This window comes from Mus caroli, unplaced genomic scaffold, assembly GCF_978045245.1.
Source record: "Mus caroli unplaced genomic scaffold, Mus_caroli_1 scaffold_5, whole genome shotgun sequence".
In the NCBI taxonomy this organism is placed as follows: Eukaryota; Metazoa; Chordata; class Mammalia; order Rodentia; family Muridae; genus Mus; species Mus caroli.
In genome coordinates, this window is record NW_028227260.1 from 64,175,448 (window position 1) to 64,192,395 (window position 16,948).

The following is a 16,948-nucleotide window of genomic DNA, read 5'->3' on the forward strand; positions in this document are numbered from 1 at the left end:
TTATTACATAGTTCAGGTGACTCTGTGCCTGTAAATAAAAAGAGAAATAAGTGAGATAGACCTTGTCTCTCCTGTCTGCTTATATCAAGGGACTTCCATCTCTGTTGGGTTTCTATAAACACATAAGGAAGCAGCAGGAGTCATGTGCTTCCTTCGGCTAGTCCACTTAAGGATCACTGTGTTCTCTGTCAATAGGTCTTGATTTCACCTTCATTTCCCTCTCCTTTTTAGGGTTAATAACTGCATTGGATTTTCCAACTACAAATTCTTCCTTCAGTTCTTAGCTTATTCCGTTCTCTACTGCCTGTACATTGCTACAACAGTCTTCAGCTACTTCATCAAATACTGGAGAGTAAGTTTTGAAAAACCCTGATGGGTTCCCTCCAAGGTAAATGCATATACATAATCTCCCTAAATGTAACACTCCCTACCCATATCCTTTGCATTTTGAAGTAATGACGTCACCAGAAGGCAAGGCAGTAAAAACGAGTTTTCCATGTTGAATAATCTGGGGTTTAAGAAACTGTTGAGTAAAGATTCTAGTTAAACAATTCTGTATCAACCATCTGGGAGGGGAGAGTAACCTCTCTGCTGACCCACTCTTTAAAATGTATGTCTGTGGTTGAGTTTTAAAGACCTTTTTTTTTTTTTTTTACCAGTTGTATATTTGAAAAAAATGTTAAAACTTATTCAAAATCATTGGTTTCTTTTTTGTTTTGTTTTGTTTTTTGAGACAAGGTTTCTCTGTGCAGCCTTGACTGTTCTTGAACTCTCTCTGTAGATCAGGCTGGCCTTGAAGTCACAGGGACCCACCTCCATTTGACTCCCCAGTACTGGGACTAAAGGTGTGCACCACCACTGCCCAGCCAAATCACTAGTTTCTTAAACCGAACAAAATTTGTTAGAAAATACTTAGTAATTCCATGATCAGAGGGTAGTTGTGAAGTTTCTGTTGGGAACAAAGATACACTGATGAGCACATAGGTTCATATGCACAAAATGAAACAAGAAGTCTCTTGAACTTGGTGAGTTTTCCTTTGGGAGAGGCAGGCTTACTCTGTGTAACCCTGGTTGTTCTGGAACTTCCTGTGTAGACCTAGCTAGCCTCAAACTCAGAGATCTGCCTACCTCTGTCCCCCAAGTTTTGGGACTGACTAAAGGCATCCAACACCGCATCCAGCCTCTGGTTTGAACTTTGTATGACAACAGTGGGTTGAAAATTGAGAGAAGGGGAACTGATACTGGCTCTATTGCTTGCTTCACTGTCTCATTACCAAGATCCAATGAAAGCAATGTTAATCTTATAATTATCAAGAAAAGATGAAAAATAAACCTTACTTTCATGTTTCTCCTACTTGGGGATATCAGTCATATCCCATCTATTTTAAAACATCAAGGTAAATTTTCCATTTGCATATGTGTAGAATAACTGGTAAATATAATTAAATATGTTGTTTGTCATGTTCATCCAGTTAGACTCTCAAAGAAATCTCTTTCTTACACTAAAGTACAATTAATAAGGTATCCCCAATGAGAGTTATCCAAACAGATGTGAATAGGAAAACACAAATGTGAGAAGAGCTTCTGATTATTACTTTAGAAATTTTATAAGAGCCTATATAATAGGGATATCACATCTTAGCTGGAGCAGTAAACCAGCAGGGAAATAACATAAATCACATGGTCAGAATAGAAATTATAGTGAATTGGAGAAAAGAAAAAGACAAGGCACAGAGAGGCTAAATAGCTAAGAATATTTAAATTATGAATCAGTCCTTTTTATTCCTAATAGTGTAAAAGATTACACTTTTTATTCAACTTGCTTAATCAGTTCAGATATTTAATAGCTATGCAAATCAGGAGCTATATAGTAGATCTCAAAATCCAGAAATGATAAGGTTTTTCACATGTATTTTCTTCAAATAGAAAACGTTTCAGGAAGCTACACATCTTGATATCTCTTCTTTGGCCCATTTCCACAGCACAAGATAGGTCAGGTTTCCATGACCTATTTGGCATTCCATCCACATGCTGAGTTACTACTATAAATATGAAGAAAATCGACTGTATCCAATCAGCAGGGAAGTGTGAGCCTTGATCTCTTTTACATACCTTTCTTGGTCCTTAACACAGTGGGCTACTATTGAATCATGGCTTTATCACAAAGTAAACAACATTGCATTTCACACATTTTGCCTTTAGCTCCCCTGGCCAGATAATAATCAAACACCAAAATGCAAGCCAGGTACTATATGCTTTCCTTCACTCTTAAAAGATGGTAACTGAGCATGAATTCATCATGAGAAATGTGCCAAAAGTACCAGCAAATCCGTGGTGAGCATGGGCTTTTCCTATCCTGGCATGGTTTTTCCTCCACGATAATCTCGTTTATGTCTATCATCTGAGATGCCATGAGGCCTGTCATAGTTTGTCCTTACACTGAAAGGGGCATTGACAATTCAATGAAATGGTTCTTTGTAGTTGCTGTGGCCTTAGGACCACATTAGTATAACGTAAGGATGGATGGATTTCTAAGTTTAAGTTGAGCCTCTCTTTAAAATAAAAATAAGCACTGCCATATATTTTTAAAGCCACATCAAAGAGAAAAGCCGTGCTCCCAAGAACAGCAACTTATATTATACGGTACTTTCTATTGATAATTTCATCTGATCCTCACCACAACCTTGTGAAGTAGCCAAAATAAAAACTATTTGTCACATTCAAAGATGACCAAGCTGAGGCTCGCAGCATTTAAGTAACATGTATAAGATCACCTGGCTTATAAATTTCTAAGGAAGAACTTAAACATAAATATGTCCATAAGCTCTGTGATGACATGTGCTATGCCCATGATAAAGTCCTACACAAAGACTTTATCTCTTTTAGAAAACAGGATTTGGAAGACTGTTACATCATTTCTTTCCTTTCAGTATTAAATTAAACAAATTCTACCCTCAATGGAGAGATGAATATTTACTTTCTGCAAAATTAATAATGCACACCTACCACGCTAGGGTCTATGAACCTTTTCACAAAGGCTATGAACTATTATTTTAGAAACTTAGTAATTACTGTTTCACAAATATTCCTCTGAACTGTCTCTGGTGATCATGGCTTTTGGTGATTTAACTTGGTTATCTCCTCAAAATGCATTTTTGAACATAGGACCTGTTTGCACAAGAATAGTTGATACTATGAACCCTGTCAAAGTACAGCACAGCAGATAGTCTACACTAAGCAGACAACTTCTGAAAGAGTGATAGAGCACGGCTGCACAAGATGTGAGCAGACATTCAAAACAACCTAACTTGCACAGCTATTTCCTATTGCCCATTTTAATATTTAAAAAAGTAAAATCAATGGGAGTTTTTCTTTTTTTTTCAAAAAGTAGAAATCATGAGATCAAAATCTCAGTGAAGGCAAGAAGCACCACAAAATAGTACTTGGAATTTTACCTAAGAACAGTGACAAAAACAAACAAAACAAAAGGAAAAAATAACCATGAATCAAACCAACCTCGGACCAAGCCAACCTAACCTGGGTGTTTAGGTCAAGATTTTATGGAGGGAACATCTCAAGAGGGGGGGTTTCAGATCAAGGGTTCTAAAAAATTGAAGGCCTTAAGGCAGCTGTTTCCTGGACTGCTCTGTCCTGTGCAGGTCTCACCCAGACCCCCCTCAGTTGAGAGTATCTGATGTACTTGTTTCTCCTTATCTTTATACTGCAAACATATCCGACCTGGAAGAGGTCCAGCATTTCCTTCTGTAAAAATGAATAAAAATAGTGTCTGAGGAAAGAAAGAAATCTATAGTGTTTGAACTTAGCAAGTGTTGCGAAGCGCTAACCTTCTGTGACTGGGGTAGAATAGAACCACGAGGAAGGTAAGGTCCACTTCATTTAAGAATCACTTTAATTTTATCACTGGGGGGCATCTGGAAATATCTCAAGCCAATTCATCATGCTAAAACAATGGTCATTAAAGGAAAGAAGGAAACAAGCCAGTGTCATTCCTCCAGCTGTTCCTTCTGAAATTCAAAATGCTTTCCATGGTTGTTCTCTGAAGACAAACTGTTCTATGCTATGCATGCTGTAGAACTTTAGAGCACTCATTCTGCTCTAGAATTGTATATCAAAAGCTGTTGCCATGTGGGAAGTTAGATGTCCCGGTTAACTATAACAATCTTTAGCTTCCTACTTTTCCAATCACCTTTAAAATCCTGCTTGATTGTTACTGTCCAAACAGTTGCTCCACAGGATGCAGTGGACCAGTGCATTTTACTTCAGCTGTAAGAAAAAAACACACATACAATTTTCAACAGCTTCAAAATCAAGTCATGAGTTCATGTAGGACATTTTAAATTTATGTGTTTTAGCTTCTTATATCCAGCACTCTAGCATTTTCAACACACACACAGCCAAAAACAAAAACAAAACAAACAAACAAACAAAATCATGATATATAAAGAATGCTAGTATCAGAGCTAGAGAGATGGCTTAGTAGTTAAGAGCACTGACTGAGTGCCGTTGCAGAGGACCCAGTGCCTAGCTCCCATGTGGCTTCTCACGGCCATCTACAACTCCAGTTCCAGGGCATCTAATAACCTTTTTGGGCTTCTGTGGGTATCAGGCAAGCACAAGGTACACAGGCACACAGGAAGACCACACACACACACACACAAACACACACACACACACACACTTCTCATATAGTGAAAAATTTTAAAGTAGGGATTTGTTACATGAGGCTTTATTAAAAAAAATAAAGAAGTCTTTATAGTCACCTACAGACAATAGGATGAGCAGTAGTGGCCTTATTATCTGCTAGCCAGTAAGTCATAATTCTCAAGCCAAACAGATTATGAGCTTCACACCAATTATGACCTCAGCATACCTTTTTCACATTATTTTTTTCTAATTGGTGAAATTATATATTTCACTTAAACATAACCCAATTTAAGTTTCATAAGCTAAGGACATGTCTATAATAAGGTATGATGATCTACAATTTTGTAAAATAAATAGATAAATAAATAAATAAATAAATAAATAAATAAATACTGATCAAAGCCTGCAAGTAGCTTGGCAGACTAAAGCACTTGCCACAGAGTCTGGTGACCTGAGTTCAATCCCATGCATTCAGGTAGTAGAGGATGAGAAGTGACTCCTGCAACTTATCTTCTGACTTCCATACATGCATACTTTGGCATGCATGTATATACATACACATGCATATATACAAAATAAGTAAATAAATGTAATAAAGTAATCCCAGCACTCGGGAGGCAGAGGCAGGCGGATTTCTGAGTTCGAGGCCAGCCTGGTCTACAAAGTGAGTTCCAGTCAGCCAGGGCTACACAGAGAAACCCTGTCTCGAAAAAAACCAAAATAATAATAATAATAATAATAATAATAGTAATAATAATAATAACCTTATTCTGCCAAGTATGGAAAGCTGAGGTAGACGTGTCTCTTAACCGGGCGGTGGTGGCGCACGCCTTTAATCCCAGCACTTGGGAGGCAGAGGCAGGCGGATTTCTGAGTTCGAGACTAGCTTGGTCTACAAAATGAGTTCCAGGACCCAGCCAGGGCAATACAGAGAAACCCTGTCTCAAAAAACCAAAAAAAAAAAAAAAAAATTAAGCTTACACAATCTGTGTTTACAATTGGAGCTGGAGTTTTACGTGTGAAAACTACTAATCTATATAGAAAAGTAGCCATGCATTTGCACTCTGATGTTTGGTTTTCTTCGTTTATTGTTTCTTTTCTAGGGGGAGTTGCCCAGTGTTCGCTCTAAGTTCCATGTCCTCTTTCTCCTCTTTGTGGCCTGCATGTTTTTTGTCAGCCTTGTGATTCTCTTTGGTTACCATTGTTGGCTTGTCAGCAGAAACAAAACTACCTTAGGTAAGATTAGGAAAATTCATATTAAGGTATATCACTGTGCCCTGTGGTTTGTTCCCTAAGGAGATAAAATCGAATGATAATGTATTCTAGCTTTAGTAACAGCCCTTTGCCTCTAAACCAAGAGAGATGGAAATACATTTTGTCAAACTGGACAATAGTGAACAAAGCTTACAGACTCCTCAGAGCATTCATGAGTTGAATCCATAGAGAACCCAAAATGGTCATAGTTCTTTATAGTGCACATTGGGTAATACAATCCTCAGATTCAGAAGTCTGACTTCCAAACAGTATTCTCACAAAGAAATGAATATCAGAAGGAAGAGATGATAGTAAATAAAGACAGGTAATCTAACTGATAGCACACATTTCAAAACTGAATCCTTAGAATAATCCAAATGAGTGAAAAGAATGAATGCAAAAATCCAGGCCATCAAGGTTTCTCAGCAGGTAAGGTGCTTGCCAAGAGCCTGACAACCTGAGTGCAATTTCCAGAAGCCACACGGTAGAGAGAATTGATTTCCACAGGTTCTCTTCTGTCCTCCACACTCACACAATAGCATGCATACACAGGTGAACACACACACACACTAAATAGATAATCATAGTAGAAATGTGAAGTTATTTATGTAAAGAACTAAACTGATATTTATAGTTAAAGGCGTGTATAAAAGAACTATGCAAATGCAATATACATGTTAAATCTGCAGAAAATCAGTTCACCAAATGGGGCTTTTTTGCTGTCACTTAGTACTCTGGGCTTGTTATATGTAGAATGAAAAGATGCTAGTGCAATAATTACTTCATGTATAGTGAACATTTACATGGTCTACAAGTCTACACAAAGAATAAGAAGAAAGTGTTCGAGTGTTAAATGTTTAACCAGGATGGATTAGATTGGAGAGGAATTTAGTGTAAAAGCCACTGCACTTTGAGAATTCATTTGCTAGGGAAGTCTTTGTACCCATTTTTCTAAATCAAATATATGTGTAGCACTTAGTACTTAGGGTAGTAAATTAGCACATTTGGTTGAGAGATAGCTACAGAAGTAGAAAAGTACTAAAAGCTTCATGATAACAGGGTCTGAAAACAAAGGACAAATGGGAAATGGTAAGATGCAGCCAGAGCCCAACAGTGAAAGTGTTTGCTTAATGGGATAAATGTGTGTCTAAAAATAATGTGCACTAATGTGGCCCAATTCCTCATAGTCTTTGAGGTGATTACAGTTCACCCGTTGACATTTTGTCTGGAGTAAAACTAGGTTATTTTTACATTGCAGGTTTCATTGTGAACATCTTCATTTCTAAAATGTTTCAAAACCAAATCAATGTCATTACCATCTCTTTATGTGTCATTACTTTGGTCCCAGATCTACAAATGGAGACCATTTGGCTGTTGTTGCCAGTTTGATTCAAATAAAGTGCAGTTAAATGTGTTCCCGCACTCCTTAAATCCAGCAGTCCAAAGACATGCAGCTCACTAATGTTCTATTATTGTTGTCCTTATGTATTTTATTTACACTGGCTTTTTAAAACCTAAGAGTACAAATTTCTTATTTTCAATGAAAATTTTACCTTTTATTAAATGATTAAACTGAATTTTACTAAATAGTTTAGCAATAATTAAGAATGTTGGACCTATGCTAAAACAGCAAAAAGATCATAAATCCAGGTCACATTTTTTGAGAGGTGTAAAATCATCACAGTGATGAAATGTATTGCTTTATTTCTTTCTTCCACTTCCCAACTCTCCTGGACTGCCTTAGAGGCCTTCTGCACACCAGTATTCACAAGTGGACCAGAAAAAAATGGGTTCAATCTTGGCTTCATCAAGAATATTCAGCAGGTGTTTGGAGATAATAAGAAGTTCTGGTTAATACCTATTGGGTCCAGGTAGGTAATTATAACCACTGAAAGCAGCCAATTCTGAGCCATGCAGTAAAGCTACATATTGAGTTTTAACATTTTTTTTGACAGTTTCACATATTTATAATGAATTTTGTTAATTTTTACACTCCATTTCTCTTTCTCATCCCCTCCTCTCTCCCACTGAAACCTTCTTCTCACAAGTCTTCAGGTTTTATATCTTTATGTGTGTGTGTGTGTTTCTCACTCACGTAAATCAGTGCTGCTTGCATGTGTATGGGTAAGAGGCTATTTACTGGAGCAAGGACCAGTTTTCAGTGGCTACACCATGGAAGAAAAGAATACTCCTTTCCCCAATGACTGCTGATTACCAGTAGTCCCTCAGTGAGGGATAGGGCTTCTATCCCCTATCTATAGTGACGTGCTGATGGCCCTAACTTGTGCAAGTCTTATATAGAAGGATAGCCATATCTTCAGTGAGTTCATAGGTATAATGGCTATGCCAGATCTGTAAGATATCCCTTTGTTGTCCATTTTTGTACCCTATAGCACTTATCTTCTTTCTGCCCTTTCTGAACCTTGAAGGGGTTAGTATAGTTGAGCCATTTAGGGCTGAGTATGCTGCCATCATTTAGACTCAGACATATGCCTGCCTCTGTCTCTGCCTGCTGAGTAATGGGATTAAAGGTGTGTGCCATCAGACCTGGCTTAATTTTTTATTCACTTGGATTCTAATTGCAGTCCTAAGAATAACCTTCAGTCTCTAAATCAATCTATATTTGTTCTTGGTTTTAAATCTTACCTTCATGACATTAGGGGTTAACTCCAAATATGAAAAATGAAAAAAAAGAAAAATAATTTCTAAGAGTATTGGTCAAGGTATTATTTTTAGCACTTTTGGGATATATGTTTTCCTTCTGTTTATTCTTTCTATATTTGCTATATACTATTTGAGGTTTTACAGTTTCCCTTAAAACTAGTAAGAATTTCTTCTTGTGACATAAGTTTTGTAACCTGCTTTTGGCTATATAATATTCTATTTATCCATTCCCATATTATTGTATACTTAGATTGTATGTGATAAATATTTTTAAAGCGTATCACTACCTTGTTGTTGTTGTTTTGTTGTTGTTGTTCTTCATCATCATCATCATCAGTTCCAGGGCAGCCAGGGCTACATAGTGAGATCCTGTCTCAAACAGACAAACAAACAAACTTTTTGTAGAGCTAGACTTATGTCCTCTGAGTGACTATGTGAGCTAGGTAAAATCACCACAAACTACAGGAGCTCTAGAGCAGAGCATGTCTCAGCCTTTTTGTCTGCTTTGGGTTTACTGCTCAAATGGCAATATAGTCATGTTCTTTTATTGGAAAAAACTTTGCTGGAGTCAGCTAATAATGGAGGTTCAGTTTCCTCCTCCTCCTCCCTTCACTTGCTGCAGCAATACTTCCTCCATTCCATGTTTTACAGGGTTATTTGTGTAAGGTTGTCTTGCTTTGAGGATTCTCTAGTCAAGCGCTCTACTACTGAGCTATATCCCCAAGACTTGAGGAGTCTTAGTTCTTTTGTCTAAAGCCATGGTCAAATAAGCTCCTAGTATATCATCCAAGTATTATCATCTGCTTGCTAAATTGTTCTTAATTTCCATATCTTGTTTGTCTGTATGAGTGTAAACTCTTCCAGATAGAAATACTAAGACAAAATTTGTCAATGGATAATATCTATTAATAACCGTTAGCAGGAATTATCTACATACATTCTAATCACATACTCAAACTCCATTACTGCAACACTCTAGCACAGAAAAACAAAAACAGAAACCAAAGCCTATTTATTCACTTAATCAGTATTCTAACATTTTTCTGTAGAGTGATATAAATAAAATCCATAAACGTTTTTATTGACAACATTCAAAAATAGGAGAAAATACATATGTCTCAAATAAATAATTCAAAAGTCATTCAGAGTTAAACTTAGAATGCACTAAGCTACATAGATTCAATTGCTGAAACAGTAACAGTATCTGGCTAGGGCCACCATGATTTCTGCCACAACCTCCTGTCTGTAAATGCCCAGAAATTAATTAGGGACACGGTTTAGATTATCATAGAGATATGCAAAGTAGACTAACATGTAGATAAATAGTCCCTAGAGTACACTGCAGAGATACCTTGCCATTTCTCTTTCCCATTCTACATTACAAGTCAAATAAATAACAGGGTCCAGGAGCATTCCCTCAGCCTTCACAGCAGCTTTCTTCCCATTGTGTTTAGTGATTGTGAGTCTTCTCGTCTCCCTTGAAAATTTAGAATCAAAACAGTGAGAATGTTAATGGAATATAATTGGAACTATCATAGTTAAATGATACTTATGAAACTGCATTGCATATTTCTATACTAGGCATTGTGGAAAGCAAGTTAAAGAATGTTGTAGAAACAAAAACAGTCACACGCATACAGACAAACAACACATGGAAATTGAGAGCAATTTAGCAAGCAGATGATAATACTTGGATGATATACTAGGAGCTTATTTGACCATGGCTTTAGACAAAAGAACTAAGACTCCTCAAGTCTTGTGTGATATAGCTTAGTAGTAAAGCGCTTGACTAGAGAATCCTCAAAGCAATACAACCCCAAAGCCACAATCATATCTCATTTCTAAGATTATTACCATCTCAAAAGTTTGTATTAGAAGGACATGATGACACACACCTAAATGCCACAACTCAGGATATGTAGACAGATTACAAGTTCCAGGACAGCCTGAACCAGAAAGAAAGATCGTGCCTGAGTGGTGAAATGGTTTCTTGGTATAAAGGCACTTGTCACCAAACCCAACAACCTGCATTCAATCCCCAGGATCTACATGGTGAAAGGAGAGAACTAATTCCCATAAATTGTCCTCCACATATGTACCCATACACATCCATACAGTCTCTCTCTCTCTCTCTCTCTCTCTCTCTCTCTCTCTCTCTCTCGCTCTCGCTCTCGCTCTCGCTCTCTCTCTCCCTCCCTCCCTCCCTACCTTCCTTCTTCCCCCTCCCTCTCCCTCCCCCAATCTCTCCTTCTGCAAATTTAAATCAAAAAATGAAAGTTTGTATCAGTTGCAAACTCACTACCTCTATTTTCCACCAGCCCTGGTGACGGACACTCCTTCCCTATGAGATCTATGAATGAGTCACAGAACCCGCTGCTGGCAAATGAGGAACCCTGGGAAGACAATGAGGATGATAGTCGAGGTGAGTTGGCTCAGAAGAAAGCCTTTTCTCTGTGCGAGACAGACTCAGTACTACATGATCCTTGTTAATAAAACCAATGTAACATGCAAGGTGTAAAAGACCAAATCCAAAAGATTTAATAAGCATAACAACCTCATAAGTGCCCTCTAGAAGGAGGAGGGAAAGTATTTGTTTAACAAATATGGGTGGCAAAGGTAGTTTGTTAGACAGAGTTCACTAGAAAAAATAGAACCAATCAAATACATGTAAACATTATTTATTATGAAAGAGGATTTACTAAAAAGGCTTTTATGATAGGGCCTGGGTAGTCCAACAATAGACATACATATAATGGAAATTTGGGAGAATCCAGCATCTACTTGGTCCACAGACTTTAAAGTATCATAAATTCCAATCTGGTCCTAGGGGCCTGAAGATTCCTTCAGAGCCTCTGGTACAAAGACCACACGGGAAGGCAGAAAAAGCTAGAGGCTGATGTCAGTGGAGGGTAGGAGGAGCAGTGATAGATGTACTCACTCAGAAGGAACAGAATATAACCAGATAAAACTGCTAGCCACCTCTACATCTGGACCACCCCTTCAGCAGTTGACATCCACTTTGAGAGCAAGTCTTCCTTCCTCGGTTCATCAACTCTGGAAATATCTTCTTCCCAGACATACCCAGAAGTCCATGAAGCTAACAAATAAGACCAACCAGTGTGACTGAAGACAAAGCTGTATTTGCCATACAGATTCCCAGATCCAGGAAAAGCCAGGCAAGCTAGTTTGTGGCCCACTCATAATCCCAATGCAGGAAGCAGAGACAGGAACCATCTGGAGCAAGCTGGCTGGAAAGATTAGCAACAACAATGAGGTCCAGGTTCAATGAGAGATCATCCATCAACATATATGGCAGAGAGTGATCAAGAAAGTCACTGAACATCGCTCTGCCCTGAACATACATGTGCTCACACAGACATACACATCTACACACAATGCACTCTTACAATGCAGACATGTGTACACACATGAATGCACATCATATACACATATCAATAAAAGAACCGTTATATGGTACCTTAAGCAGTTAGACTATGACCTACAACATAATAAACAGTGTTCTGCAGATGAGTAAACAGTCTGCCTGGATATCAGTCACAGTGGTTTACTTACAGGCTTGAATGTGAGGCTTTACTTCCACTAGTGGGCACAGTTCACCTTTCTCTACCATCCTTCATTAATATTGGTTCAGTTTTCTTTAAAATTTTGTACACTTTTAGAATGGTTTAAATACACTACAAAATAAAAGGTATGAAGTGAGGCAAGCATGCCTGTAAGAAGGACAAAGGAAAAACTTTAAGCAGAGAAGTTTGCCCTCCCAACTTCTCTCATCACATCATTGGGTCATCTTGAGACATCCTGTGTCTCCTGCCATGCAAGCTGTATTCTTTGTCTCTGCCCATTGCTCTGCCCATTGCTGTCTTCCACACTTGCAAATGTTGCTGATACCAGCCATCAGAAAATAAATTTTAAAAATTATTGAAATAAAGAAAATTTTAAGTAGGAAATTTTAACCATCATCATTGTTATTCATTACCTGAGGTAAATGAAGCTAAATGAGGACATGAAATTCTTTGAAGAGAGAGTGAGATGAAGAAAATAAGCTTTTCGAAATGTTTACACAGTTACATTATCCAGGCCTGGGTTCTCTACCTGAGAGCACTATGCTTAAAAGAAAGCATGGTTTAGAGATGAAAAACAACAAATCAGCCCAAAAATTATAATTACAAACGATAATTTTTGCCCACTCAAAAAATTTCCAACACAAAGAGAACACCTTTATTCCCTCTGTCCTCAGAAGCTGGCTGTGTTTTGATGTGCCATCCTCCTGCCATTAGTTTTTCTGAACAGACACTCATTTCCAGCAATCTCAGATGATGCGAATTCTTATTTTGGCATGGACTCTTCCCAACAGAAATGAAAGGCATACCTAATTTCAAAGTTGCTTGAAATAATTCCACAATTTAAAAAAAGTTCATATGTGACCCTTATGTTGTGAAGCAAAACACCTTAAGGATTGACATCATGCCACATCAAATGGAAATTACTTTGGAGGGGATGGGGAGATGGCTGAGTTAGTACACTGTTTTCTATGGAAGTGTGTGGAGATAGATGTGCTTGCTGTAGACCCTGTGTGGAAGTCAGAAGATGGCTTTGTGGATTTGGTTCTCTTTATACCTTTACATGAGTTCCAAGGATTAAACCCAGGTTGCCAGGTTTGCACAACTGCTTTTACCTACTGAGCTCTCTCCCACCCAGGATAGTAGCCTGGTCTTTTTCAAAACAACTCAATCATAGGGTTGTTGTTTGTTTTACATAATTTTATATTTTATAAAATGTTTATGTTCTCCATTCTTTGACTTTAGTCAAAGGTAGATATTATATAAACACTAGTATTTTATAGTTAATGAAAGTGAAAATGGGAAGTATTAACCAACTCATCCAATATCACATAACATATATCAGGCAGTGCTTGGAATCAAATGAAGGTATCCTGCTTCTGCATCCTGAGGAGTTTTTGCTGTATGGTGGTATGTCTGTCTTTTGGATGAATAAATATGTGCTACAGTGTTGTCATTTACTTCCATCTTGTTATCTGAAGCATTCAGCTGATTCCATAGTCATCAAATACATCATGGACCACAAGTCTCGTTTAGCTCTATCCATATACCACTATACCATCTTACATAAATGGAGTTTAGCCCATTCTTGTGTCTAACAGCTTTATTATACAATGGTGCTTTTTTTTTTGTAACCCAGGTTCTCAAACTACTGTTAATTCACTTGACTGCATTACCCTCAGGCATGCATGTCATCTGTGTGTATGTGGTCATATACACACTGCTTATGGATTTTTTTCTAACAATGTTTTCATTAATTCCTTGATGATTTCTTTTTTCATTTTTCTGTTTTTTTTTTTTTAAAGACAGGGTTTCTCTGTGTAACTCTGGTTGTCTTTGAACTCAATCTGAAGACCAGGCTGGCATCTAACTCACAAATATCTATCTGCCTGCCTCTGCCTCCAGAGTACTGGGATTTAAGGCATGCAGCACCTCTACCTAGCAATTCTTTAATAATTTCATACAATGTATTTTGAGCATGCTCATCCCCACAGTTCCATAACTGCCCTCTCCACCTAACTTTGAGTTCATGCTTTTTTCACAACTAAATTTCCAAGAAAGGTGCTATGAGTTAAAATTATATGCAGTGCATGTAATTTATTTCAGTTTCCCTTAGAAATCACATCAGGATTAATTTCTAATAATATAATATTTACTATACATTATGCATCTATTAATAGCATAATGTGAAATATTCTAAATCCATATAAAATGATCAAATGTGGCAACAGCAACTTGATAAATGAAACTGTGATACCAAAGCCAGGCATCTTCTTGGAAATCCATCCCTAATTTAATTCAGGGAACTATGAGGTTAAAAGAAAAACCACATTTATGAAATCAAAGCATTTAAAGAGGTTTCTCTGGAGAGGCTTTTTAAAATAAAGTATTTAATTAATGCACAAATACACAGAAGATGCACAAATGAGTATGCGCATCTGTGTAATTTTCTGTGGAGATTAAACAGGCATCTTTTAAAAAGATTTTTTGAGAGACTTGGAGTTGCATTTTAGCTTTTTGAGAAAGTGATCCAGAAATGTCTGTTACATTATTGCTTTTCCTCATTAAAAAATTGCCAATAGCTTACATTAAAAAATTAGAGATGCCAATAAAAGTTTTTATATTAATCTATTCCAAATGGAACCATTTCTTCCACATTAGATGGATGGCATCTACAGCCCTGCCTTTTGTAACTGTCATGAATAATGAAGTGGGCATGACTGTCAAAGAGATGCTGAAATGCAAACTACTGTAAGCTGACACCTACCTGCATGTAAAAACCATATTTAAAAATTTTTGTGGCTTTCTCAGGGAAAGTAAGTCTAGCCTCTTATTATTTTCTGATAGAACTGATTTCTTAATATGTTTTATCTTTATGGCTCTGGTGCCTTTCTGGATGTTCTTTGTTCTTTTTTTTTTTTTTCCCTGTGGGTAACAAAGCCTGTGCCATTTTCTAACAATAGCCTTTTTCAAATGAGTAGCTGAACACTTTGATCATGAATGTTTATTGGAGATGCAGCATCCAAAGAAATTCAGGGAAGGTAGTTACAGTTGTCTATAGATAGTGAACTTAACAGAGGTGTTGACAAAGATTTCATCAGCAGAGAAATGGTTGTTCCCACCTGTGAAATGTGTTAGTTTTCTGCCACTGTAAGAAAAAACCTGAGATAATCAACTTCTAAAGACAACAGGTTTATTGAAGGCTCTACTCCATGATCACTTTGTCCTATTGCTTTAGACTATTAACAAGGACATCAGTAATGACTGTCTGTCATTGAGAAGAATCACTCCCTTCATAGTCTTGAAGCAAAATAAAGAGTAAGGGTCGCCGGGTGGTGGTGGCGCACACCTTTAATCCCAGCACTTGGGAGGCAGAGGCAGGTGGATTTCTGAGTTCGAGGCCAGCCTGGTCTACAAAGTGAGTTCCAGGACAACCAAGGCTACACAGAGAAACCCTGTCTTGGGGGAAAAAAAAAGAGTAAGGGACTGGGGCCCACATACTGTCTCAAAGGTATTCACTAACTCAGCTAAAATTTCCCAACATGCCTCAGCTGTATAAGATTCTGACACCTCCAAATAGTATCTCCCTATGAACTAAGCCTTTTAGCACATGAGCCATTAGGGGACTGTCTTAGTTAGGGTTTTACTGCTGTGAACAGACACCATGACCAAGGCAACTCATATAAGGACAACATTTAATTGGTGCTGGCTTACAGGTTCAGAGGTCCAGTCCATTATCACCAAGATGGGAACATGGCAGCATCCAGGCAGGCATGCATGGTACTAGAGGTGTAAGAGTATTACATCTTCATCTGAAGGCTGCTAGTGGAAGACTAACTTCGAGGTACCTAGGAGGAGGGTCTTAAAGCCCACACCCACAGTGACACACCTACTCCAACAAGGCCAAAACTCCTAATAGTGCCACTCTCTAATCCAAGTATATACAAGCCATCACAGGGACATTAAAGAGTAGCTATTTCGAACTAGCACAAGAGAATAAATCACTTATTGCTTTTATTTTTACTTATTTTTACTGTAAAATGTGAAGTATACAGCAGGATTTTTTACATACATATACACAGTGAAGTGGTGATTAATAACATACATTGTCTCTGAACACTATTGCACTGCATAGCTTAGTAGTCCCCATGCTGACCTTCCAATATCCAGATTTCTCTATAGTGGCCCCTCTATATACTTTGGCCTATACCTCTTTATTCCATGTCACCTTCTGCTGCCTAGGTAACACTCTTCTATTCTCTTCTATTCCAAACATTTGACTCCTTTTAAAATGTCTCTGTATCTGAGTGGTCATTCCGGGTTGTTTTTATGCGTCTGCCTTAATGTCATCTACTTTAGTTCATTGTATTGTAAGTGGAACAAGTCACTTCTGTCTTAAAGATGGATAATAATCTGGTGTGTGTGTGTGGTGTGGTGTGTTTGTGTGTGTGTGTGTGTGTGTGTGTGTGTGAGAGAGAGAGAGAGAGAGAGAGAGAGAGAAAGAAAGAATTTCTTTATTTACATATCTATCCACAGACACTTTGGTCAGTCTTATTTCTTTGCTGTAGTGAGTAATGCTGCAATGAACATGGAAGTGAATATTTGCCCAGCAGAATGACATCTGGGTCATATGGTCACATGTAGTTTTGAATTTTGAATTTTCAAAGAAATCTTCACAACTGTTATGGCAGTTTGCATTCCCAGCAACAATGTACAAAGGTGACCTTTTCTCTACATCCTCACCAATAGTTTTTAGTTTTGACATTTTTATGGGTCTGGAGATG

At 37.7% G+C, this 16,948-nt stretch overlaps 1 protein-coding gene across 1 annotated transcript in view; it reads left to right on the forward strand.

Moving 5' to 3' along the window:
• Positions 1–16,948, forward strand: part of Zdhhc15 (zDHHC palmitoyltransferase 15) — a 127,424-nt gene that overhangs the window by 95,034 nt on the left and 15,442 nt on the right. The window contains exons 7-10 of the mRNA XM_021153468.2: positions 232–352; positions 5,769–5,901; positions 7,664–7,790; positions 10,902–11,005. Of these exons, the coding sequence (XP_021009127.1) occupies positions 232–352; positions 5,769–5,901; positions 7,664–7,790; positions 10,902–11,005 (485 nt within the window). The remainder of the gene's footprint in view (positions 1–231; positions 353–5,768; positions 5,902–7,663; positions 7,791–10,901; positions 11,006–16,948) is intronic.